Below are 25478 nucleotides of genomic sequence, written 5' to 3' on the forward strand. Positions count from 1 at the left end.
GTTACAATACACTATTTCATCTTCTGAAGTTTTTGCAAGTAACTGCATGAATTTTCATCTGTTGCCTTAATGGGAGCTAGTTAATTACAACCCACAGAGTGCCACAGCCAAGGCTGAGGTATTATTCAGCTCAGCTAGGTACAGGGCTGTGACAGCAGCTACAGCTCTGCAGAGCAGTGAAGGAAACTCAAATAATGGCAAGGTAAAGACAACCATGGGAGAGAAACAGCAAACTTCCGCACTGCTGATCAATCTGCTGCTAGAATTGGTTTATTTTCCCTTTTCCATTTTTAGTGGTTTGAAGAATTAAGTCTCAGAATCATAGCAGATAATACTGTATTAATGTTATTATATTTGCATCAATACGATTCAATTGTTACTGTTACCTAGTCCTGGCTGGGCAAGTAGGACCTTGTCGACTGCACATTTTTGTTTAAACTTTTTCTTAAAAACTGGTTTGGGATAGCCAAAACACTGCCCAGCCTTCTGCAGGAGGCTGACGTGCATAACAATATTATGGAATAGCTCTTTGGAAGCAGCTATGGCAACTCCAGGAGAAGGTGATTTCATTCCAGTGCAATTGTTGAGCTTTGCAAAGAGAGCAATGACTTGGGAATGAAGTGACTGAATCCAGAATGGAGCTTCCAGAAGGTAACTGGAATAATCTTCAGGGGTGGAGGGGACAGACATTAAGCCTCCATGTAAATATTAGTCTCCATGCAGACAGCAGCTTGGGAATGGGAGTGTCCTGTGCTAGCCCACCCTTCATCCTCATCTTGGCCAAGGCACTTCATTCCTGAACTGCAGAATCACTGTACTTCAGTCACTCACCCAAGCACCACCCTCCCGAGCTACCTTGGATTCTTGCGCAATACCCATCTCTGATGCATTCCTTCATCCTGCAATGAAATGTGCTTCCCTGGATTTCAGCAAAATAAACAAGCCTTCTGTATGAACAGGATGCATCTTTCCTAGAGAACTGTATCCTAGCCACAAGTAGGACATAAAGGAGAAAATAAAAACAGATAATGTATTTGATTTTAAAACTACAACTGTCACCATAACCCTGATGCCAGTGAAACCCTTGCCAGTGCTTCTGAGAACCCTACATGTAAGGCTTTCCTACAATATATTTGTAGGAAAATTAGTTTTCAGTTGTACTACCTATTTCTCCAAAACAGTCTGTTTTCAGCCAGTCCTTTATTTTGTATGTATTCAAGAAAATTAGGATTTTAAGCAAGCACTGAAGAAAGGTGAGGCTCTGGCTCAGATTTTCTGGAGAAGCTGTGGCTGCCCCTGGATCCCTGGAAGTGTCCAAAGCCAGGCTGGATGGGGCTTGGAGCAATCTGGGGTAGTGGAAGGTGTCCCTGCCCATGGCAGGCGGTGGGACTTGAAACGACTTTCAGCCCTTTTAACTCAAACTATTGGTTTCATTCTAAACCCAAACTATGGTTCTGAACTAGTTGGGAGCTTCCCCAGATGACAGTAAAGGTCTTTTTGGGATCATGACAACTTCACTCATTTTTCAACACATAATTCAAGCAGATTTGAGTGTTACTGGCACTCTGATTGCCTTGATCATCATCAGCCTCTCACTGACAGAATGAAGGATCTCCAAGCATGCACAGCCCTCAGCCATTGTGGCTTTCCTGGTTCAAAACAGAAAGGTCCAGCATTCTGAGATCCTCAGGAGTATTTATGACACACTACTCTAACATGGAAAGTTATATTTATACAACCAAAAAAGCAAGGAATACTAAATTTGTAGTATTTTTACATTAATTTGAGCTGCAGACACGGCTTGGAAAACATCTGAATTTTATGAGCCTCACTTATGTCAGTAGTGAGGCCAAATCACCCACTTATTCTCCCCTGCAGTGGCTCAGGCCTGCAGGATTCAGGTCATGAGCAGGGTCCCTCACTGGCACCAGCCCCAGGTGGATCTTGCAACACCAACCATGTCTCAGAGAGCAGCAGATGAGGCTTACACAGTGCTTTCACAGGTTGTGGACGAGCTGTTTTCAGCCACTTTTTGGTTATGGAACGAAGGACCACAAATTTCCACTAAGCTAAATGAGCTAAGAGATCTCTAAATACTTTCACAGTGATTTGCTCATAATAAAAAGGAAAAAAAACCCACTCAACTGTATTAGACTGCAAAAAATTCTGCTTACAGGATTTTTGTATAAGAAGCAATGAAATTAAGTGAGGTTGCATTACTTGCTACTGCTATCAATTAATGCAGCAAACACTTCTAGACATAATAATTACCATATGTGCACTGTGCTTTACCTCTGGGCTCAGTAATTTCATACATGGGAGGTTACAACTATTGACTGCATTAAAACAAGACTGATGTGTTAGGACAGACATGCTACCAGTGCAACACATCGTTGCACAAACTGAAATGATTCAAGTGGTACAGGAACAGACACCTGCATTGACCAGCAGACAACCTGCAAATAGTCATTTCTCCATCCCCTCTTAAACACACAGACACAGTGTGCAATACAGAAATAGTACTGCAAAAGGAGTGAGATCAGCTGATTATGGACAAAATTAGGGGGTCTTAAGAGACAGATGTTGATCACTGGAGAAAGGAAAAATCCTCAGGAGTACCTCCAATTAATATAAACAAATTAATAAAACCAAAATGGCTCCTTGTTTCTCAATGAAACTTGCACAATTGAGAATTTGCTCAGGTTTAGCTTGAGTATTAGTAAAAACTTATTAACTGGGAGGGTTGACCAGCCTGGCACAGCTGCCCAGGGCAATGGTGGAGTCCCCATTCCTGGAGGAGTTTAAGACCTTTGTGGATATGGCACTTGAAGACACGAGTTAGTAGTGTCTTCGGCAGTGCTGGGGAAACATCTGCACTTGATGGTTTCAGAGGGCTTTTTCAGCCCAGATGGTTCTGTGATTGATAACCAGCTCTGCCATGCAAACTTCAGAGCAGCCTGGAGTCTGGCGAGTCACAAAAAAATATGCATTTGCGTTTTTAAAAGTGCATTTGTTTTTTAAAGTTTGCTATAAAATTGATCCATAATGAAAGACAATGACCTCTAAATATGATTTAAAAAGAGTGGTGTCTACCTTGCCATTACACAGCTGGGTTTGTAACTATATGCAAAACCAGAACACACTCAGAAAGAACTGCACTTGTCTTTTTTTTGTTGTTGTCATCCTATTTAAATAATTAAAGACGTATTTCTATTCAATTCTGGTTAAGCTCCTACAAGTTATACAGAAGTTATACATAAAACTTAGGCTTTAAAGCCTCCCTTAAACAACAAAGCATTGTTTATATTTTTAATAAATCTTAATTTTAACTCCTCTAATTCAGAAGACACTTTTTGAAGCAAGAATACACTGAATTCAGCAGGCAAATCTCCCATTAACATAATTCAATTGCCCTAAAATAGTATTTATAAAGACAGTGGTAACTGTGATGCGAAGAGCTAAATGTAATTGGCAAAATTATCGTACATTAGTAGTGTATTCATAAAAGGTGAGAGTGTGTCAGCAATTTCCAGAAACCTTTTAAAGTAGGAAGGAACCTGGCTTTTTTTTTTCAGCAAAAGCACTAAAAACAAGCGCCAGCACAAAGAGTTAACACATTCTTCCTACTTCTGAGGGCAGGAACGGGGCCGATTTCGTCAGTGAGGTTTGGCAGCGCGCGAAATCCTGTAACCAATTCCATTTCCTGATAAATGAACGGTCCACAGGGGAAAGTCAGCCAGAGGCTTTGGGAACTGCCGAGCGCTCAGACATGACCGAGAGGCTCCTGGAAGGAGCCAGACTGTCTCTTTGCTTATCGCCGCCCAGCCGAGCGGCACCAGCACAACGCCGGTGCTGCCAGACTGCGCTGCGAGCACAGCCGCTCCAGCCACACGTGAGACCCCCAGGAAATCAGAAAATACACCCAGCACCAGCACGGGCCTGACATCAGGCTCTAGGAACTCTGAGAACACATGGCCGTGTAATACGGGCGTTGGGATGGGACTTGTAGCAGTCCCCATTGTTTATGCGTTTCGGAGCCAAGTGAAAGGAGTGACTCGGTATTCTGGAGTTGAGGACCTCGCCCCCACCCTTCCAACAGGAAAAAGCCAAATACAGAATGATAAATCATTCATTATTGGTTAGATTTTGGCATCAGTGAGGCTGTGAAGGAGGGGGTTTAAAACTGGAGCTATAGGGTGCGTCGATTCAAGAGCTGAATGTCACTCTCAAGTTCTAAACTGTTCTTTGTTTTGAACTAGAAATTATTTCTTTAAAAGTTATCTTCATAAATGTGACCAATAGTCTTATTGAATATTAACAGTAAATATCAGCTCTAATAGCAAATTGACAAATATGCCTCAACCCAAGATCAGCCCTGAGTTTCTGATCTATTTGAATATCAACTTCTCATATAAACTGGATGTTTGTTCACTTCGATATTATTACAAATCAATTCATAACTCTGACATTTTTACAGGTAATTCAAGTAGGTTGACACACACAGAACTGAACTTTCAAAAGTCTAAAATTTGAGCTTGTAAAAAAAAAAATTAAAATACTGCCAGTCTGATGACCCCTGAAGGCAAGTTAAAAGGGGAAAAAAAAAGTAAAAAGCTCAAATAATAACTTCAGGCCCTTCATTACCAAAATCCTGGATAAGTTTTCAAGTGGCTTGCAGGCTTATAATAGCAATGAAGTCTGCAATTGATTAGCTCCCCCAGTACAACCAGATGTCTCGGTGACAGGGAGAAAGTACTGCGGGTTTGAAGTTTACTAGGATGCACAATATCTCATCACTGAAAAACAAAACAATAAATGGGAAGGTGGGGAACCTAAAGAAGCATTATGCTTGTTTTCAGTGTGTCTCAATCCAGTTTAACTGCATGTTCTAGTTCTTTTGAAACCCAAGGATAAATTCCTCCCAAATAAAATGCCACAGACTTGGTTGAGTCTGTACTTTATCACAGCATCACTACTGATTCTTTTGCTGGGATCTTGGGTGCTTTCTGCTCACGGCTATGACAAATACAAGCTAACAGAATAGAAGAATGACAGTTCTCTACATTCTTTATCTGCACAGGTTTGCAAACAAGGTATGTGGCCTTGGAGGAACACCAGAGCACTGTTTCAGACATAACACCCACATGTAGACCAAACAAGCTCCCCATTCCTGCTGCTCCTTCCCTGACTTTAACTCACACTAATTAATGCATGCTTTAAACCTCAAATGAGAAAAGTGGTGGGAATACCTGAAGGAGATACAAAAAAGATCTGCCATTCTTTGGAGCATTTTGATATTCACAACTCTGCCACCTTTAAAACATCCTTGATCCTTTTTGGGCTGCTGCTATAATCCTACCAAATACTGCCATGACTCTGTGCACACCACTGCATAACAAGCAAGGAACACTGCAGCAAGAAAACACCATCCCACTCTCTTCAGGATGTGGCATTAAAGTGGAGGGTAACACTGAAGGAATGGAGTGCCACAGGCTGGCTGACAAAAGGAAAGCCCAGCACTGAAGAGTTAGTATTTCTATTGTAGAATTGCAGAATGGTTTGAGTTGCAAGGGATCTTAAAGCTCATCCTATTCCAACTCCCTGCCATGGACAGGGACACCTTCCACTATCCCAGGGTGCTCCAAGCCCCACCCAGCCTGGCCTTGGACACTGCCAGGGATCCAGGGACAGCCACAGCTGCTCTGGGTACCCTGTGCCAGGGCCTGCCCACCCTCCCAGCCAGGAATTCCTTCCCAATATCTAACCTAAACTTAAAACAGTCAAAGTACATTGAAGGGATTCAGACATCAATGTCTTATTTGAATTGTAACCTGTGTATAAGAAATTATTCACCAAGAAGGGTGACAAAATGCAAACTATTCAAGACAAAAGTGAGCAAAAGCTGATGGATTTGATGGGGTATCCTGAGTCACTCCCAGCTGCTTTGAGCTGACTGTGCACCTGCTAACAAAGCTCTACCTCCATCCCATTGCTCCTTGAGCTGCTTTTCTCAATCGACTCCAGATGGGGTGGCTGACGGTCAGGATCTCACAGACACAGTTTTGCTGCTCTGGTCACACACAGCACAGGCAGAAACACAGCTCTCATGACATGAGATCCTCACCAGGCTGCTGACCATGGCACCAGCTTTGTTTTCTGAGCTACCATGCAACCAATGTGATCCCTGCAGAGCAGCTACCAGGGAAATCAGGGAGAGGGCAGGGGAACGTGAAGCACAGTCCCTCTTTCCCCCTAGCTAATACCAGCCACTGTGAGCTCCTCACTCCCTATCATGGGACACACACAGCCTTGGACCCTGCCTTGCATCATGCCTGCTACCATCTTCTAAGCACAAAGATACAGCCTGACAATCTTGAGAATGTTGGAGCCATCACCAAAACTTTCCAGTGGAAGCAGGATTTTCCCCAGGGAATGAATGCTTCAGTGACTAGGAAGAAAACAAGACTGAAGTTCTCAGTTTATACTTCATCTGTGAAGAAAAGCTTTACACAAGTGGTCTAAGTTGAAAGCATGATTAGTGTTTTCTGTTCAAAGGGATCTTTGGGCTCTTAACAATAAGAAACTGATATTACATGAGAAACAGTTTAAAGATCAGAGATTCAAAAATTTGCTAATGCTTTTTTTCTTATGTTGATGCTGCAGTGATGTTTATATTACTCTTCAATAGGGAGGTGTCAGAAAAGCATTAATATGTTTTCAACTGTGTGCCAGGCAGACAAGCAAAATAAAATAGCTGGGCTTTTTCCTTGTTCTAGTCAACAATGCCAAAAATTACTGTTTATTTTTCTCCGCCCCCATGAAAGAATTTATAATCACTGAAGTAAACTCAAGTTAAAAAGCTGGTTTTAATCCCAAAATTGACTGACAGCTGCTATGTAAAAGAAAGCCTAACTTGTCTGGGTTCTCAGAAGCATTCACATTTGAAAAATTTAGTTTCTTGGAAACATTTGAGGGGGGGTTTTTGGGTTGTTTTTTTTTTTTTTGGTCCCTTTCCTCATAATGCTACAAAATAATTTAAAGAATGTGATTCTGTATAATTTTCACACTCATAAGACAATTGGGGAAAGGTAGAAAGCACATCCCCTTTTCAAACAGCCTTAAGAGTAACATGTAAATATGGTGTTGGTTACAGCGTGACTGAACTCTCTTTGGGAGTGCCAGGGAGAGGTTGTGAGTGCCACAGTGCACACCACTGTTGCTAGGCCTGGCAAGACTCAGATAAAATACTCAGCTGTAACTAAGACCTTGTATGCAAAGGGACTCATCTTACACCACACCAAAGAAACCCAAATCTTGACATGTATGACAGCCAGAATCCATGCAAACACTTACAGGAATGGGTAACCGTATGAAGAGTTCTTGTTAGGGTTTTTTTTGTTTGTTTGTTTTCACATAAAAGTATCAAACCAAACTTTGCAAAATAAATAAATAAGATTGATAAATGACTCACCAACACTGCCAGCCTATGCCAAAACTTCAAACACCTTGAGTTCAGCAATATGAAGCTCTGTGGGTAGCAAGTTTCAAGTCAAACTACACTGCCAAGGACTGCAGTAGAATTTATTTCTCTTTCTTTAAAGTCTCTAAGTTAACTGATTCCTTCCATTTTACCTGAAGGATGCTTCTGAAAATGAAGTGTTGTTAGTATTCAATCCAACTCATCAGCTGTATTTGCATTACACATGGCTACAAACAAGGCTCTCTAAAGACTACTAAGATCCACTTTAGAAGACATCACATTTCAAAGACTTTTGAACACTTAAGTGTTCAAAAGCCATGTAGATGTGGCACTCAGGGACATGAATTAGTGGTGGCCTTGGCCTCCTTGGGGAAATTTATTTTAGAGGGCTTTTCCAACCTAAACTATTCTGTGATTCCATGACTTTGAATCCATAGGTGGTAAAGTGACTTTAATTTGGCCATTGGCTTTTTCAGTGTTAAAGCAACCAGGCACGTAAGCAAATTTTTTTGTTAACATGCTATGTATTCCAACTAGCTACTGAACCCTACTTCCTACTGAAGTCACATTTCCATGGATTATCATATTAATGCTTCAAAGTGAGGGTGGTATTTATTTCTGAACTAAGCCCCCAAAGCTTTCGCTCCCTTCTGGGATGATGCCTTTACTTTTCTTCCTGTAAGGTTTCAAACTACAAAGACAGGAGTTTCCATACAATGCATTATGTCAGCAAGTATCTAACTTCAAGCACTATAATAATCACAGTTTTTCCATAGTATTTTTCACATACTTTAGATCTTGCCTACACGCAAGTTTGCACCATTTAATTAAACAGATTTAAATGATAGAAACTCCTGCTTGGACATACTTATTATAAAGTGGTGTCATTCAGTTTAGTTTCAACTCATTCTCACCAATTTAAGTAGCAAGGCTTACATTAACAGAAGAGCACCTGCATAAGGGTTTGCCCTGGCTCAGACAGACAGACAGGTTTATAATCCCACTGTAAGATTAGCCAGAGTCAGCTAAGTGCAGACATGTCTTCAACTGCTCACAGTTTCACAATGATAAGTTATTTTCTGACCACAAAGCCCATCAAAACTTTCAGGATCATTCTTTTCCCCTTGGAATTTTGATTACCCAAAATAATATTTCTCAAGGGACACAGAGTATATTCTTCTCTACTCAAGGTCCCCGAGAAGCCAACCTCTAAAACAAATGCCTTCAAAAGAAATATGAGTTATTGTCCATCACTTACAGGTCAGTTCACAGAAGCAGGGAAGTTTGACATCTTAATTGAGGGTATAAATTGTCAGAAGGAAATATACAATCCATAAATACTCTTATTCTTAGCATATGGTCAGCGTTCTGGAAAGGCCCAAAAAGCACTTTGTTTAAAACTTTCTTACACTTCTCTCACTAATTTGACCTTCTTCAGGGTAAGGGTTAACAGCAGCTGAGGGTCAGCAAAAGGAAGTCTGTGCTGTAGACGCCTGCCTAGTGTCAGACCTAAGGATGTATTAGACACAATCAGCTTCCACTGTAATAAGAACTTTGACCTTTGAGCCAGGAAAAAAAAAAAAAAAGAAAAAAAAAAAGGAAAAGATAAATATCAGGAAGAACTGGATGAATTTATTTTAAGGAAGTTTTCTGTCTCTCTTGCTTAGTGCTGTGCCCTGGAGCTCTGTAAAGGAGCTACGGGTCTCTGCAACTCCTCTGCCCCTACCCCTTTATGGGGGTCACGCAGAATTAATTTGTGCACTACTCCGTCAAAAACTCCACAGTAGCAAAAGTAACAGCAATAAAACAAACATGAGAAAGCTCTACAGCTTTTAAAGAAATTACAGATTTTTGCCCCAAGGTTTAGTTTGGATTATTAAAGACCACTGGTCTGGATCCCGAATCCAACATCTTGCTGCAGCCAAATAACAACCACTCAGGACTGAGGACAGCAGGACTGTGGGGGAAAACCAAAATCATAATCAGGAGCAATTCTAATAGAAGATGGGGCAATGGATGGTTTCTTTGGATCAACAGGGTGCATATATATGGAATACTACTGATTTCCTTTGCAGGGCTAGCCTTGTCCTGTCTCTCTGTAGTTGCAATGGCACCACTGACTGCTCAACAGATGATGGATGTCTCCTCCCTGGAAGGAATATCTGCAGAAACAGGAAAATTCTTCCAAAGAGAGCTCAGTATCCAAGCCAAGACAGCCTCTAGGCTCCTTTGGTTTTGGGGACTTCACATGCACTTTCCTTTATGGCCATTCCTGCTTTCTGATTTGCCATGAGCATAAGTCTGACATGAAGCAGCTGAGGAGGCTGGAAAAGGGCTCACCCTGGAGAAAAGGAGGCTCAGGGGGGACCTTGTGGCTCTGCACAACTCCCTGACAGGAGGGGACAGCCGGGGGGGATTTGGGATCTTATCCCAGGGAACAGGGACAGGAGGAGAGGGAATGGCCTCAGGCTGGGCCAGGGGAGGATCAGAGTGGACACTAGGGAAATTTTCTTTACATACAGGTCTGTTAATCCCTGTTGCCAAGGGCAGTGTGCGTGTCCCCATACCTGCAGGGATTTAAAAGCTGTGTGGATTTGGCATTTGGGGACATAAGTTAGTGGTGACCTGCACAGTGGTGGGGAAATGGTGGGACTTGGTGGTCTTTAAAGGCTTTTCCAACCTAAATGATTCTGTGATTCTACCAAAGCACCTGTACTAGACATCCCCTGTTGAATTCACTGCCACTTCAGCCAACAAACATGTTATTTTTGTGACATTTTTTGTAGCTGAACTTCTGGTGTGTGTGGTGCTTTCCCAGGGTGATGTGCCAGGGATATAAAGCTGCTCTGGTCTACATCCCAGGCAGTGACAATTTACTCTTCCCCTGTGCTCTGGTGCTTTAGTGATTAGCAGTTTTTTTTCAGTGAAACAAATGGAAGCTGATGGAGTTGGAAGTACATTGTTAATAGAAGGGGAAACCTATGGGAAGTGCTTTTAACACCTAAAGTGAAACTTGTTCTGTCAAGAGACTGAAGGCTTTTACCTCTGCTCCTTTTACATATTCTGTGAAATTTTAATGCCCATCGAACTCAAATGCACTTAAATTAATATTAAATTTTGTACCATAACAAAAACACAAGAGCTGATGGCATAATGGTATGTCTGCATAGCACACAAAGAACATCTGACAGAGTGCACACTGATAACAAAATACTCATTGGCATGGGGAGAAAAGGAGTAGGGGAAAAACACAAGCAGATCAGAAAATGCTCATGAAAAACAAATCTCCATCTTAAGTGACTTAGGTAATGGGAACTTTTCTTTTATAAAGCATTAAACATGGCCTCCCAAGAGTAATCACTCCATGAAACCAAATGTCAGTTTCCAGTCACTAGCTGGCATTTGAAACAAGTTTTCCCACTTATTGCAGAAGAGTTGTTATCTGCTGGCTAACTCCCCTTGAAATCCTGAGATAAGTCACAGGCTCCAGACACAGTCCCACTTCTCTCACTCTCCTCATCTTGAAAGTACAGATAGTTCACCAAAGGGAAAGAAGGCAGCCTGAGAACTTTCACAAAAATAAAGAGAAAGAAAGAAAGAAAGAATGAGGCTAATTTTCACCTATCACTATGATCTCTAAATTGCCTTTAATAAGCTTCTGCAATATAGCAGGGAGCCTGGATTGTGGGCTGCTCGTCTGCGAAGGAGACAGTTCTATCTCCATGCCATGACTTCTGCCTCCATCCTGGGCATATTAACTTCATTTATCTCCTCCCACAGACTGAGGGAGAAATAACCAGCTCTTGATTTCAGCACCTGCCCTTTATCTCTATGTTTGTGCAGAAGTCTTTTAAAAGGCTAATTGCTCAGCTTGGACTTTCTTGGCCTTCCACAGTACACAGCTAAAAGCATATGTTTAAAATAATGTTAATTATATTGTTTGTCTCCAGTCAGACTGCTCCAGGACTGGAAGGAAAATCTGAGTTAGATCTCCCATCTCCCAATAATTATTTGCTAAGAAAATGCAGGATATCTTTCCTAATACAAACAGACACACACACACACACACACACACACACACACACACATATATATATATATATATTTATCCATGACCTACTGCTACACACATGCTCACTTTGCATTCCGTGTTACTTCCCACAGTGGAAGGGAGCAGGAGCACCAGGGTGTGCTCCCAAACTGATAAGTTCCATTATGCAGATGAGGATCGTGGCTCTAAGTGCTGTTATTTTTAGTTGACGTTGATTCATGTTTGAACTATGGGCTAAGCAACAGACTCAGAACCTGAATAGTGTAGCACCTCTTGAATGCTCACTTCCTCCATGAAGGCCAAGATAAGCAACTTGAAAACATTCACTTGAAAACATCCCTGCATATATTGAGTACTTACACACAAGAAAAAAAACATCATTGTCTGAGCTGCAGGGAAGTGAGTGAGTAAAAGCTCTGCCTCAGCCCTCATTTTCCAGTGATATTTCCAAATCATATCCGTGTTTCAACTGCCTTCCCCAGAGTGCTTCAGTTGAAGATGGTTATTTCTAGGAGGTAGGAATAATATTTCTGCAGAGTCTCTTGTACTTTACAGCACTTCAGTATGCTGTAGCAAAAGGTAAGGATGACTTGAAAATTACCTAGCAATTAACTGCAAAGCTGATATTATTTATATATTCTTGGGGTTGAACTCCACAGCTCTGCACATTGGAATTATGTGTATGTTGCGTCAACACAGATGCAACAGATTCACAATTCCTCCAGACACTGTCCAAACTGGTTGAGCACAAGCTGCCCCCAGGGCTCCTGGGGACAGCTCTGGGCCCTTAAGGAGAAGAGAGACATTGAGGAGCTGAGGAAGGGGCCGGAGCCCCAGGAGGGGCTGAGGGAGCTGGGAAAGGGGCTGAGCCTGGAGAAAAGGAGGCTCAGGGGGGACCTTGTGGCTCTGCACAACTCCCTGAAAGGTGCCATCAAAGCCAGCCTGGGTAGGGCTGCTCCCACCCATCCAGACCTGCCCAGAGAGTGTCATTAAAGACAAGGATTAAAGCTTTCTCCTTTAGCTGCTGAAATGCCTCAGAGTTGCCAGAGTTATTGTGTAACTATATCTTCAGTCTGATCTTAATATGAGTTTGTCGAGCTTTAGAATAACTTCCCCTGAAAACCTCAGACTGAAGTGGGAAGACCTGAGGAACTGGGAGACTCCTAGGAGAGAGGCACAAGGAGAGAGGGCACAAAAACTCACAAGAACATTTCTATAGGAGGGAAACATGTGCTGCCCCTCATCACTATCTGTGTAAAGGAAGGATGTCATTTGCATGTACAAATTGAGGTATGACAATACATACATATAGACAACACATACATATGTATCTATATGTATATAAACGCCCTACCCCTAGGTCAATGTTACCTTTTTACAGGGAAAAGTAACCTGCTCTGGCCAAACTGCTAAACTGCCGCTCAGCAAAAGTATTTAAAAAAAAAGAAAAAAAAGAAAAAAGAAAAAAAAAGAAAAAAAAAAAAGAAAGAGAAAGGAAACAAAAAAGACAAAATTCAGTAGATTTAAGTGATCATTATAAAAGACTGATGTGCCAGGCTGGCTATATCCCCTTCATAACTCTGTCCCAAAACTCAAGTGCTCCAGAGGAAAGGGAAGTGCTCCAAGCAACACTAAGCATCCTTAAAACTGGAAGTACTTGACTGTTTGGTGAGAACTTCCAGAGCTTGGCACACGCCAAAAACTGCTGTTTTTTTGCTTTAAGTGGCAATATAAATATATGATTTTGAATACTGTATATCATTAGTGCAGAAGGTTGAAACTTGATGGGATTTCACTCCAGAAACAGCATTTCTGTAAATTGTGGCCTGACATGTTAGTTGATGTGGCACACTCAGTAACTGAGAAAACCTTCATTTTTTCCTAAGCAGTGAATTTATTTGGTGATGGCTCTGTGTCAAGAAGGAATCACTGTAGCCTCAACACAAGAGCTTTTAAATATCTGCACATAAGAACAAGTTGTCATAGAAACTGCCAAAGTTCCAGTGTCTCTCTGCATTCACAGCATCATCACATAGAAAGGACAACCTGAAGGGCTGGATTTGGATCCAACAACTGCTCTGGTGTTACTCAGGTTATTCCTGTACTGTGGCTCAGGACTCGGACTCTAGACCAACCTCTCCTGAAGGAATTCAGTCTGAGTGACTGAAGATGCACCATCTCAGGGACACAGGGAACTGCAGGAAAGACATAGTATATGCAGCCAGCTAGAAAATTCCCACTGGGTGTTTTAAAATTACCAGCATATAAATAAATTACCAAGCATCGCCAGTGGCTGTACAGACTCAGTGTGCCTTATCAGAGGATATTTTACTAAAGTTACCACAAATGGTACTCTCACTCTCTTGTCACAAAGTAGTAACAAAAATAGACCTGCAGAAAAGAGACAGTATTTAAAATACACTTGGCATAACAGAGAAACAAGATTCATCATGTTTGAAAAATATACACAGCTCCCGTTTGCTTACTTACCCACTTACACAGATATCTTTATTGTAGTATTTAAACATCACACAGCCATTAATGGATTTTAGCCTGTCACATTGGTAAATCCCTCAAGAGATTTGAGAGGTTCTCAGAAAGGAATGGAGGGGACTGCTCAGGATTATACAGAAAGCTCCTCATCATATTGACTAGACTTACAGGTCCTGAATTGATTTTCACTAGGGTGGGTAATTCTTAACTAAAGCCCCCCAAATTTATCTTCACAGCATTTAATATAGACCCAGAGAGAGATGCAGAACACTAGAGACAGGAAAAGAAATTAATCAAAAGAGAGAATTACCAGTGTTTGATAACAGCATAACTAAACAACAGATGGGGAGAGGAGCCAGCATCTTCAGGATATGATGAAGAAAACCTCAGCTTCAGCAAATTTTAATTCCTCCACACACTTCAGTTTAATAACTAATCATGAAAAACTCACCCAAACACTTAGAAGAAATTAGGAATTTAAATGAAAACACACACATATGGCAATCGACAGTGTAATCACTTATCAGTCACTACTGAGAGGAGAGATGATTTTTTGAAGTTACAGATATAAAGGGCATATATGTGCAATTGATGGGAGCAGTATACTTTAAGTGATGAGGTCTTGAGCACTTACTCTTAGCCTGTCTTTGGGCAAAGCAACAGCTCCTTGCTTGATGATTTCCAGAACTCGCTCCACTGACAGCTCAGCTCCAGCTTGCTCTAATCGGGAGCTGAAAAAGCTGATCACCTGGAAAGAAACATCACAGTACATAAATAAATAGAAGAGACCTTTGGATTGATTTATACACAAAGCTGTCATCTTCTTTTTTGGCACCGCTGTATCTGCACTTCTTAAAGAATAAGCATGTTATTGCCTGTGTCACAGCCAGGGAGACTTTGTTAATGTCAAGTTAACACAACTCTCAGCATCCTCCTGCAGTCACTTTTAACAGACAGATGATTTTGTAACTTAGCACACACAGCTGAATTAATAAATTTACATTTTCAAGTACTGTGCACTGACACATGTCTGTATTTCTTTCTGTCAGTTCTGCCCACCAGGCTTTTGAGTTCTTCCAGTTTTTCTATGATTTGAGCTAGAAATTTACTTTCATTGTAAAGCATTAAAGTGAAATCATTACAGTTTCGTTGACTTCTGGACAAAAGGCTTTAGGAAAACTGTTAAGCATCTCAGTATGAGAGACCACATTTCCTGGGAGTTGTGCAGCACTCAGAACTGCAGCAAGTGGACAGTGAGAAGGAAGTCCACACCACAAAGCTCCTCTTCTATCCAGTATCCACCCCAAGTGCCACACATACCTTCCACATCCTGGATTCTAGGCCCAAGGAATCCTGCAAATTCCCTCTCATCTTCCAGACATTCCCCAGTGAAGCCAAGCTGTTTTTCCCCGTATTTCCCTTCCCATCCCCTTTTCTGTGACCCAGCTGGTCCTTGTTAGCTAGAACTCAGTTAGGTCAGGCTTTAACTTTTATCCCTCTCCAAGCTCAGTAGGTCACACCAGAAGCAGACATCCCACCAACAGCTATCCATGTGGGACATCAGAAAACCTTCATTCCTATAGTTCCTTTCATCCAAAAAGAACACACTTTGCAAACCCCATCCTTTATCCCAGGGTAACTCCTTAGTCACAAAGAATCCTCTGGAAGTACCACAAGAGGCCCTTGGTAGAGTCTGTCTACACCAGAGCACCTGGCTACCCCCTGGGCTGGAGGCAAGCATAATGCTGATAGTAGATTCTGCAAAATCCTGCCAGCTTTTGACACAATCCGTGGAAAAATACTGATGTTCACTTCTATCTGAATCATAGTTCCAGTCCATCGAGTAATCTTTGATAATTCTCCCAAGTAGAAGAGGGGAAAAGTGTATTATAGTACAAAATCTCTGCTGAGCTCTCTTTGTTCTGTAGTGAGACACAGCTGGAGCCAGAAACCATTACCCTAATTATGCCTTCCAGCTCAGCTGTTGTTCATAAAACAAAGACAGCTGATGGCTTGATTATTGTGAGATTCAAATTTGTTGTTCCTGTTTGTGACTTCCCCCACAGAAAGCCTAGCCCTTGTTTTGAGCTGGATTTGCTGGGATCTCTAGAAACTCTTGCACCAAGTGAATAAAACAGGCAGATTAAAGTTGCTGGAAGTTGTTTTTTGGGGTTGTCATGGGATTGTGGTATTTGGTTTGGGTTTTTTCCCATTTTATTTTGTTTCTAACAACAGAAGTACAGAAATCAGTCAAGACAAAATTCAGGTTTAATCTTCTGTGCTGTCCCTTCAATTATCTCCATACCTAAGCAGAAAGGGAGAATTCCACTGCCTCTGGCAGATGCTGCAGGTAGGCTTTTACATTCTTAGAGATAAGGAGCTGGTAGAGCACTGTGATCTCTGATCCTTAGAAAAAAACAGGAATAGGAAGATGTGCTGAGTTCATAAGCAAAGGAGCTGGAGGGAGGGACCAGACATAACAGAGTAAAACAGCTTGTGCAAAGAGCGTGAGGACTTCAGGAGTGAGGCTAACATGGTTTTGGCACAGAGTTTGGGACAAATTGCTGGTGGAGGATACACAGCTCACAGAGGAACAAGCAAGTTGCCCACAGACTTTGAAAGAAAAAAAAAAACCATCTTCCTGCATTTCAACACTCCTATGTTGACAGTAACCACTGGTGAAACCCATTCTCGCCAAGGGCAGGCTCCTGCAGAGAATCCATCCCAGTGGCACTGCCTTGTTAGCTCAAGCTCTGCTAAACCACAACAAAAGCAAAACTTAATATTTAGCTTTTAACCAAAAGGATAAAATACTATCATAATGCAAACATGTAAAAAAACTGAATGAAGCTCACTGATACTCTCTGAATTCTGATGTTTCCTATTTTGGGAAGTCAAACCCTTCAATCTTAACATGTTTTTAAAAGACTTATGTTTTTGTGGTAAAGGTACTAATCTTCTTTGGTTTATATTTCAAAAGAACAAAAGCAAGACAAGACTTCCAGTATTTTCAGGCTATGTCAGCATTTTAGAGAACTCAGAATAGCTATTTTTGATGTGTAGTTGATGACTAAAATTAAAAATCTCTACTTTAATAATGGTACTTATCTCTAGGAGTTATTTGCCTTACTACTTCAAACAATATAGAAACTAAGTACCTTTAGTTTGGACCCTGAAAGCACAACACCCCAATGAAACAGTGAGGTACCCACAAGTATCCCAATAAAGTAAGAAAGCAGAAAGTCAAAAAGAAAAAAAAAAAGAAAATTATTGTACAGAGGAGATCCTTAAGAAAGCATTTTCTTGTTAGCTCCAGATCAGGAATAAAACCAAAAATCATCCAGTATTACATCCTTCATGCCTAAGCTCCAACCTCTATAGCAGAGGGTCTAACACTTTTCTTACTAATCTAGTCAGATATTAAAAATATAAAAGCCCAACATCATATTAAGGAAGAGTAGCCTTTTCCTTTGAAAGAGCTTTAAATATCTTCTACACTTAAGTAACAGAGGTGAATTTAAAATAAAAATTAAAATTAACATATTTCTACTCCTTGTCCCTTCAAAAGTAAAATGAACCAGAAAAAAACATCTGGGTGAATATTATTAAATGAGTTTCAGGTTTTAGTACATGTTTTAAAACCAACTGAGCATATAACTGTATGAATAGAAAATAAACAGATCTTAGGGGAAATAAACAAGGTTGAGAGATGGTGTCTTCCTGATACTCTGAAAATTAATTTTCTCCATAATTATTTGGGCAAATGGTCTAAGAAAATAAAAATCAACTGCGAAGACTGCTTAAAAAAGAAGAGTAAGAAGAAACTTCACAACTTGCTGTGTATTACTCGTTTTCTATTCATGCTGAGTACTGAAAGGCCCCTCCATGAAGGAACATGGAGAGCTCTCTCTCCAGTCTGGGTTCCATATTAACAAGAGATTAAAAGGCACATCTAATCCAGAATTCAACAGCCCCTCTGATCCCTGTCCAGATAAAACAGTGGGTGAATGGAGAGCCTTGCCCTGTGCAGAGTTTAATCCTGGCTGTGCAAGGTAGCCAGGCCTGTGGTGTGATGGACACAGGGGACCTGTCTTGGCCACCTCCAACTCAGGCCTTGCCAGGGTTTGTATTAAAATACCATTAATACTCCCATACAAAAACTGTTTTCTATAGTAATTTTCAAAACTGGTTTTAATCACAGACTGATGGAATGGTTTTGTTGGGAAGGGACTTTAAAGATCATTCTGTCCCACCCCCTGCCATGTGCAGGGACATCTTCCACCATCCCAGGCTGCTCAAATCCCATCCAGCCTGGCCTTGGACACTGCCAGGGATCCAGGGGCAGCCACAGCTGCTCTGGGCACCCTGTGCCAGGGCCTGCCCACCCCCACGGTGAGAATTTCTTCCTAGAGATCAATTTTCCATGAGAAACTCATACCTTCTCCTTTTGTTTTCTAAACAGTAAACTTAAAAGGTATTGGCTAAGATTACTAAAAGTACAACAAGATTAGAATGATTTAGAAACATTTTTCATTTAAAGGCAATATTTTAGGTTTTGGGAGATGATTTTTGAGATTGTGAGGGAACAGCCACAGTGTCTGCTATTTCACCCAACTATTGTTTTCAATTGGGCTGCAATTAGCAGAATATTTCTCTTTACAGCATGCCAGCAGTAGAGCTATCAAGGGCAAGATGTTTTCTCCACTTGGATTCTGTCAGTAGATGCTGAAGTGCCACCGCCTAATGAACATGACAGCTCCTCTCCTTCTCCTCCAGCTAAAAATAACAGTACAATACATTGCTGCCTCCTCTGCCTGCAACTGCAAAGGTCAGTTCTGCAACACACAAGAAAAAAATCACTTGGCACAAAATGAGTAAGTTTTGAACCTGTCTTCGCCAATTTTGTTTTCCTTTGAAAGTGATTGAAAGAAACATTTTGAGCATTTTATTTCCAGCCATGTTCATCACTGGGAGAGTAATATGGTGTATTGATGACCCACTGAATGGAGAAGAAAAGAAATAAACAAACCTCTTGTTGTAAAGTACTACAGGATTAGCACTTCAACTAAGTAGCTTCCACAGGAAAATATAAATCACAGCTACATTTGGTATCCAGTAGTCATACCTGGAGCAAATGGGAGGCAAAGCCAACCATTGCTGATTTAAGAAGGACTGAAACAGCTTCAGGTGATTCAATAGCAGGAGAAACACAAGAGGTTAATCAGTAAACTTGAAGTATTTTTCAGAATCACCTTGAAATGAGGAGCATGTTCAAGGACACATGAGGTATTTCAGGTATGCTTACACCCTCACTCCTAGGGTGTAAGAGTGAGGAGAAAAACAACAGGCAGAAAGACCCACCCCAAAGCAAATAAACAACAATCAAAAAAACCCCAACCCAAACCCACCAAAAACCCTAGATCCCTTAGAGTATTTAGCCAGGCTCTGGTAATCAGCAGGATCAAGGTTTTTCAAAGGGCATTTAAAGGAAAACCATAAAAACTTAGTTCTCAAGTCCTGCAGGTCTTACAACAGGGGTTGCTATGCTAGAGAGAAGCCAACTTGATTGATTTTAAAATCCAGCAGAGAAGTGTCTTTGAAGAATTAAATTCCTTGTAGGAAATTGCATCAATTTAATCCTTTGCATCACTAAGCCGTTGTTCCCAACCTTCTGATGTCTATCAGACTATTTTGCAAACAAAATTCTAGCAGCTGCTAGTTAGGCCTGTTCCACCACCTGGTATCAGTTGCTTGCTTGTAGGAAATATGAGAGCAGTGAAAGCCAAGGAGTTCTCACTATGGCCATGACCCAAACACATCTTTAGGAATGATAAGCGAAGATTCTCCACCAAATTCCTGACATATCTGAGGTGGCTGACCAAATTACAGACCACCTCTGAAGTGGAGGCATATAGGCAGCTCCCAGCTGAAGTATTTCTGCACAAGGCCAAAAGAGGAACCATAGCATTCCTCTTTGTTCACTATTCAGAAGAAGAATATCCTGTTTTAGCTAAATAAGATGCACTATCTCCTGCTAAAATAGCTTTCTATAATGAAAAGTAAAGTAATAGGAAGCAGAAGGTATTTTGATTTCAGTTTCTTCTGTACAGTATTAATGGTCCCCATATGCTCCCAATCAGCTGGTAATGGTGATTTTCAGATTTATAAAAACACAGAGGCAAGTAAGTAGTTTTCAATAAAAAGTGGTTGATACACTGATGACCCTTATATATTCACCTTTTTTGCCTCAATGCAAGCACATTATGCTTCACAAGATTATGTGTATCTCCAGAGTAAACTGAATGGTCCAACTCCTGAGGAAAAGCCCAGAGTTACTGTGGCCAGGTCTGTACTGAAGGTAACCTGGGCAACTCCTGCTCTGATCTGAGCTCTGGTGGGGCTGCAGAGGCATCCCCACACTTACCTGTGCCTATAGCCCTATGCTGATTTGTCCTTTGCCCCAGTGCCACACTGCCAAACCTCTGCTATCCAGAGATCCCTGAAAAACTACCACAGTGCTTCATTATTCCTAACCTTGGAAAAGTTTCTTTATGAACTGCGAACCCACAAGTATGTGAAAGAGATTATTCCATTTCACTTCACAGCAGCTTTTTTATTTGAAAAATACCACATCACTTTACCCTTCCTGTGGCAAATCAGCACCTTCAGAGGTTCTGCTTTCCACAGATCTTATTTCTACCCGGAATTTCTTTCATGGTTCCAGCTGAGCATGAGCATAGGTGTGCCCAGGTGAGCAGTGGCCCCTGGGCTGTCCCAGGCAGGGTGTGACACAGCCCCAGGGCAGTGCCCGTCCCCTGTGCTGGCACTTCTGGTACACCTCCAGTGCTGGGGACAGATCTGGGACCCTCAGGACAAGAGAGACAGCGAGGGGCTGGAGCGTGTCCAGGGAAGGGAACGGAGCTGGGGAAGGGGCTGGAGCCCCAGGAGAGGCTGAGGGAGCTGGGAAAGGGGCTGAGCCTGGAGAAAAGGAGGCTCAGGGGGGACCTTGTGGCTCTGCACAGCTCCCTGACAGGAGGGGACAGCTGGGGGGGATTTGGGATCTTATCCCAGGGACCAGGGACAGTAGGAGAGGGAACAGCCTCAGGCTGGGCAAGGGGAGGATCAGGGTGGATATTGAAGAAAATTCATTCATGGAAAGAGCTGTCCATCCCTGGCACAGCTGCCCAGGACATTGGTGAGTCCCCATCTCTGGAGTGGATGTGGGACTTGGGGACAGGGCTCAGTGGTGGCCTGGGCAGTGCTGGGGGAATGGTTGGATTCAATGGTCTTTGAAAGTCTTTTTCAATCTAAATGATTCTGAGATTCTAAACCCAGAGTAATCCAACTAAGATGTTACCAGTGTGACTAGGCTTCGAGGACACCTCTATGTTATTCTTTGCTTGTATACACACACAGAATTGCAGCAGATGCCGTTTTCTAGTTGCATCACTACTCATTATTACATCCCCACTACATTCTCCAATTAATTCTTCATCAAATTTTTAGCCTTTTCACCTCTTCCATGCTTCTTTTTGGTTGATGAGTACATTATGTCCAACAGAGTAAAAATAATAAGCATTTAAGTCTTTACATGCCATATCTATTTTATACATTCTTGACAAGGCAAACTGGCAAGTGTTCTGGTGTCCAAAACCAACTACAGACTTTACATGCTCTGTATTTTAGTCTGATTTCAGATTTAGTCTGATTACACCATTAAACATTATCATACTGTCTGTTAGTATTTCTCTATGAAATACAAATCTGGACTACAGTTTACAGTCAGAGAACCTTTCATCATTTGGTGGGCAAAATTTGCTGGAGCAGAGGGATGCCAGAGTGACATAGTGCGCAACAGGCACCTACTGCTCATGTGAATCTCTAGAGCTATCTGATGATTGGAATCAGAATTCCAGAATGGTTTGGGCTGGAAGGGACCTTCAAAGGCCATCTAGCCCAATCCCAATGCACATTCCACTGTCCCAGGTTGCTCCAAGCCCTGCCCAACCTGGCCTTGGACACTTCTAGGGGTGAGGCAGCCACAGCTGCTCTGGGCACCCTTTGCCAGGGCCTTCCCACCCTTAGAGCCAGCAATTCCTTCCCAATATCCCATCTGTCCCTGTCCTTTGGCAGTGGGAAGCCATTGCCTCTTGTCCCATCACTAAATGCCATTGTTAAAAATTACACTCCTGTTTCCACTGCAGCAGGAGTGCAGATAATCCAAGCATACTTTGCTGTTTATGACCAGAGAAAGTACCAAGAGAGGGAGTCAGGATGGAGCAGAGCCCCTGCAGACATACTTGGTCTGCTTCAGAAAGGTTATTTTACTTGACCACTCTTGCATTACCAAAAGTTGCAACATTTACCATTTTCCATCTACAATTTACACAATTTGGGCCACAACATTTCATAGATCACAACAGCCTAAAAGCAAACACAGGTACCCTGTACACAGAAGTTGGTGGATCCATCCTCTTCTGAATAACCAGTTTTGGTCATATGAAAAGCCTGGCCAGCTCACCGCTCTATCTGAAAGCAGGCTGGGATGGATGCTAAAATAAGAATATAAGAGCAGGTCAAGAATAGGGAGATCCTCCCCATGAGTATATTCTCACAGCATTCAGCAATATACAGTTTAGAAATTTATTGAGACAAATCTTTTAAGATTATTTTTTTTCTGACTCCTTTTAGAGCACAACTACATTTCAGACATCTACAGTGTCCCATACAGCTGTGAGGATGGAGCTCCCAGCTCCACCACTGCAGAGAAAAGTCTGGCAAGTTCTTGGAGACAGAAACGTATTTTGGTTCTTCTCAGATCCTGCCCACGTTTCCCAGACAAGCTCCCTGCAATGTGTACAGTAAAACTAACATGATTTACCACCGTGTCAAAGGACAGCAAGACCAGTTAGAACATTCTGACTGTAGCACACAAGACAAAGACTGGTTCTGTATGGTGCTGCCAATACTGTGTATGAAATGCAGGATGTGACAGGGTAGATGAAGCGTCAGATGAATCTCATCTTTTATTCAGATCTACAAGCCTGACAGCTCTTACCACTAGCTAGATGGTGACAGGTACATTTAAAAAAAAAATTAAAAAATTCTTTTTTTGACGTCCTCACTTCTCTAACAAAGGAGCTATTTAAAAATTCAACATGCTCCCTTGGAAAGCTTTAAATAGTTTCTGAATGTAACTGGCATTATGCTGTAACCCAATATTAAATAGTTTTGGGGAGGAATTGTTTAAATTGTTGAGGAAAACCTACATTTAACTGTTACAAAGGAAAGAACGTGCTGCTGTCTGTGGGAGGCAGAGGGCTTCAAGCAGAAGGATGTGGCCACCACCAGTTATCCTGGATGTGGGCAAGTAACCAGAGAAGGTCCCTATCTCAGTCAGGAATGTAGACAACTGTTATCTTCAGTGCACCATATCCTCTTCACACAACTTGAAGACATCTTGTTCTAATCATGCAGACAGCATCATGCTGCCTGTAGTCTGCAGCTGTTGAAAGTTTGGAGAGTTTTGAGCTTCAAGTCCTCCACTCCCCAAACTCTTGCATGAACAAAAAATGTGAAAAGAGAACACAAGAGGAAGGAACAGGTACAGAACAGGATTTCAGTTTAACATTTAAAATGACTTCCTTCTATGGGCAATCTCCTGTCAATCTCCTGTAATTAAAAGCAAATCAGCCAGAAACTCTGCAGATTATTAGACACAATAATACATTATACAGTGCATCCAGAGACTTAGCACCCTGCTCAGCACTCCCTTCCAGTATTTTGCAACCAGTTATCATACTGTGGCTTCAAACATTGCTCAGCTCTGCAAATATTGACTAGAAGACAGAGAAACATGTAATGCTTCAGATTTTTCTAGCAGAAGCTCAGGATCTCCATAAGAACATTAAAACTATTATCAGATGCAGACATAATCAGCAACTGTTTCCCAACGTCATACTCCATGGAGAGCCACACTGGTTACAGCTTCTTGCCCACAGCAATTTTCTTCTGTTTTCTTCTAAAATGTTTCCTTACACAAGGGGAAGGTTGCTGTGAAGAAAACACTTGGCAGGTGAAAACAACACACATTCAGACACAGACAGAGAATAAGACAGCTGAATGCCTGCTCTTTAGTTATTTAAAAATAATACCCTATAATCATTAATAGGCTGGTGAGAGGAGTAAGAGAAAAGAAAAAGGATTGTTAGATGATGAAAATTAGCATTTGCTCCCTCAAAAGGCAGGTTTCTAAAAAAGGGGCAGTCAAGACAAGCTGACTCCTTTTGGGAGGTGAAAGATGTGTCACATCTTGGTAATTCCTTACCAGAGGTATCTTAAAATTCCTCTGATTCTCCTGTGTTAAAGATGTGGGAAAGAGTTGTTGTCCTTTAAGGTCACTTGCAACCCAGACACAAACCACTCTGTGTTTCTATGCTGCTCAGAAGTCATCACAGTGCAGGCCCAAAACATGGGCAAGAAAAATTCAACATTTTAAAACTGATAAGATGTGATAAATATTTTCCACCTCTCAAGAGTAAAAAGAGACCACATAACCAAGTGTAACCATCTCTGAAGTCACGTATCACTCACCAGGTCTATATTTTGCATGATGTCCTGGAAGGAGGGGTGAGTCCGAAACTGCTCGAACAGATCCCGCTTGTAGAGCAGAGCGTACACCAGGTTGGGGTTGTGATGGAGGGAGTTGGTCAGGCAGGAGTTGATGATCTCCAGCATCATTCGGATCACCTCCTCAATCACATTCAGGTCTTGTGCCTTTAAGAAAGGAGTAAAAGGTCAGTGTGCCCTTTTCCATTGTAAAATATTGAGTAATAAAGGCAGTGCGCAGGTTATCATTATTAATAAAGGTATTAGCTGGTAATGTCTCTATGGTGAGCAAATCTGGAATCCATGTGTCTGGAAAGGAATCTGTTTTCTTCAGTAATCACCAAAATTTTAATTGAAATACATCATACTAGTACTCAGACTCATAGCTTGATTCTCCCAACAGGAGCCATGACATAAAGCATTACTATATCGTAATCAGCCAAATTCTCAAGAGTCTTTTCAACTCTTACTATTCTAAGTAAAAGCACTTCAGCATATCATTAATTCATTACATTTTCTGTTGAGCCCCTATACAGGAAGGAGGGATAAGGAAAAGAGAGAAAAAATAACAGAGAAATGAAAAACAGTGGGTGAAAGAGAAAAGCAAAGGCAGAAGGAAAACCATCTGAATCAAACATCACTGCACCTTGAACATCTGTCACTGCTACCAGACTTCTCCCCTTTGACTGTTTTTTAAAGTTATTTTCTTGGCATTGAAGAATATTTGTAATAAATGAAAAAAGGAATCTCCTTTTGTAGTGCACTAAGCCTTCACATGAAGATAAACTTGTAGAGCTTTTAGTTTTGTCAGTGCATTTGACAGCTCACACATCCTAAGCTCAACAA

At 41.6% G+C, this 25478-nt stretch overlaps 1 protein-coding gene across 1 annotated transcript in view; it reads right to left on the reverse strand.

Annotated features, from left to right (window-relative positions):
* Positions 1-25478, reverse strand: part of DYM (dymeclin) — a 206929-nt gene that overhangs the window by 17500 nt on the left and 163951 nt on the right. The window contains exons 11-12 of the mRNA XM_062512592.1: positions 24618-24800; positions 14659-14772 (exon numbers count right to left, since the gene is read on the reverse strand). Of these exons, the coding sequence (XP_062368576.1) occupies positions 14659-14772; positions 24618-24800 (297 nt within the window). The remainder of the gene's footprint in view (positions 1-14658; positions 14773-24617; positions 24801-25478) is intronic.

Source organism: Cinclus cinclus, chromosome Z (genome assembly GCF_963662255.1).
Source record: "Cinclus cinclus chromosome Z, bCinCin1.1, whole genome shotgun sequence".
Classification (NCBI taxonomy): domain Eukaryota; kingdom Metazoa; phylum Chordata; class Aves; order Passeriformes; family Cinclidae; genus Cinclus; species Cinclus cinclus.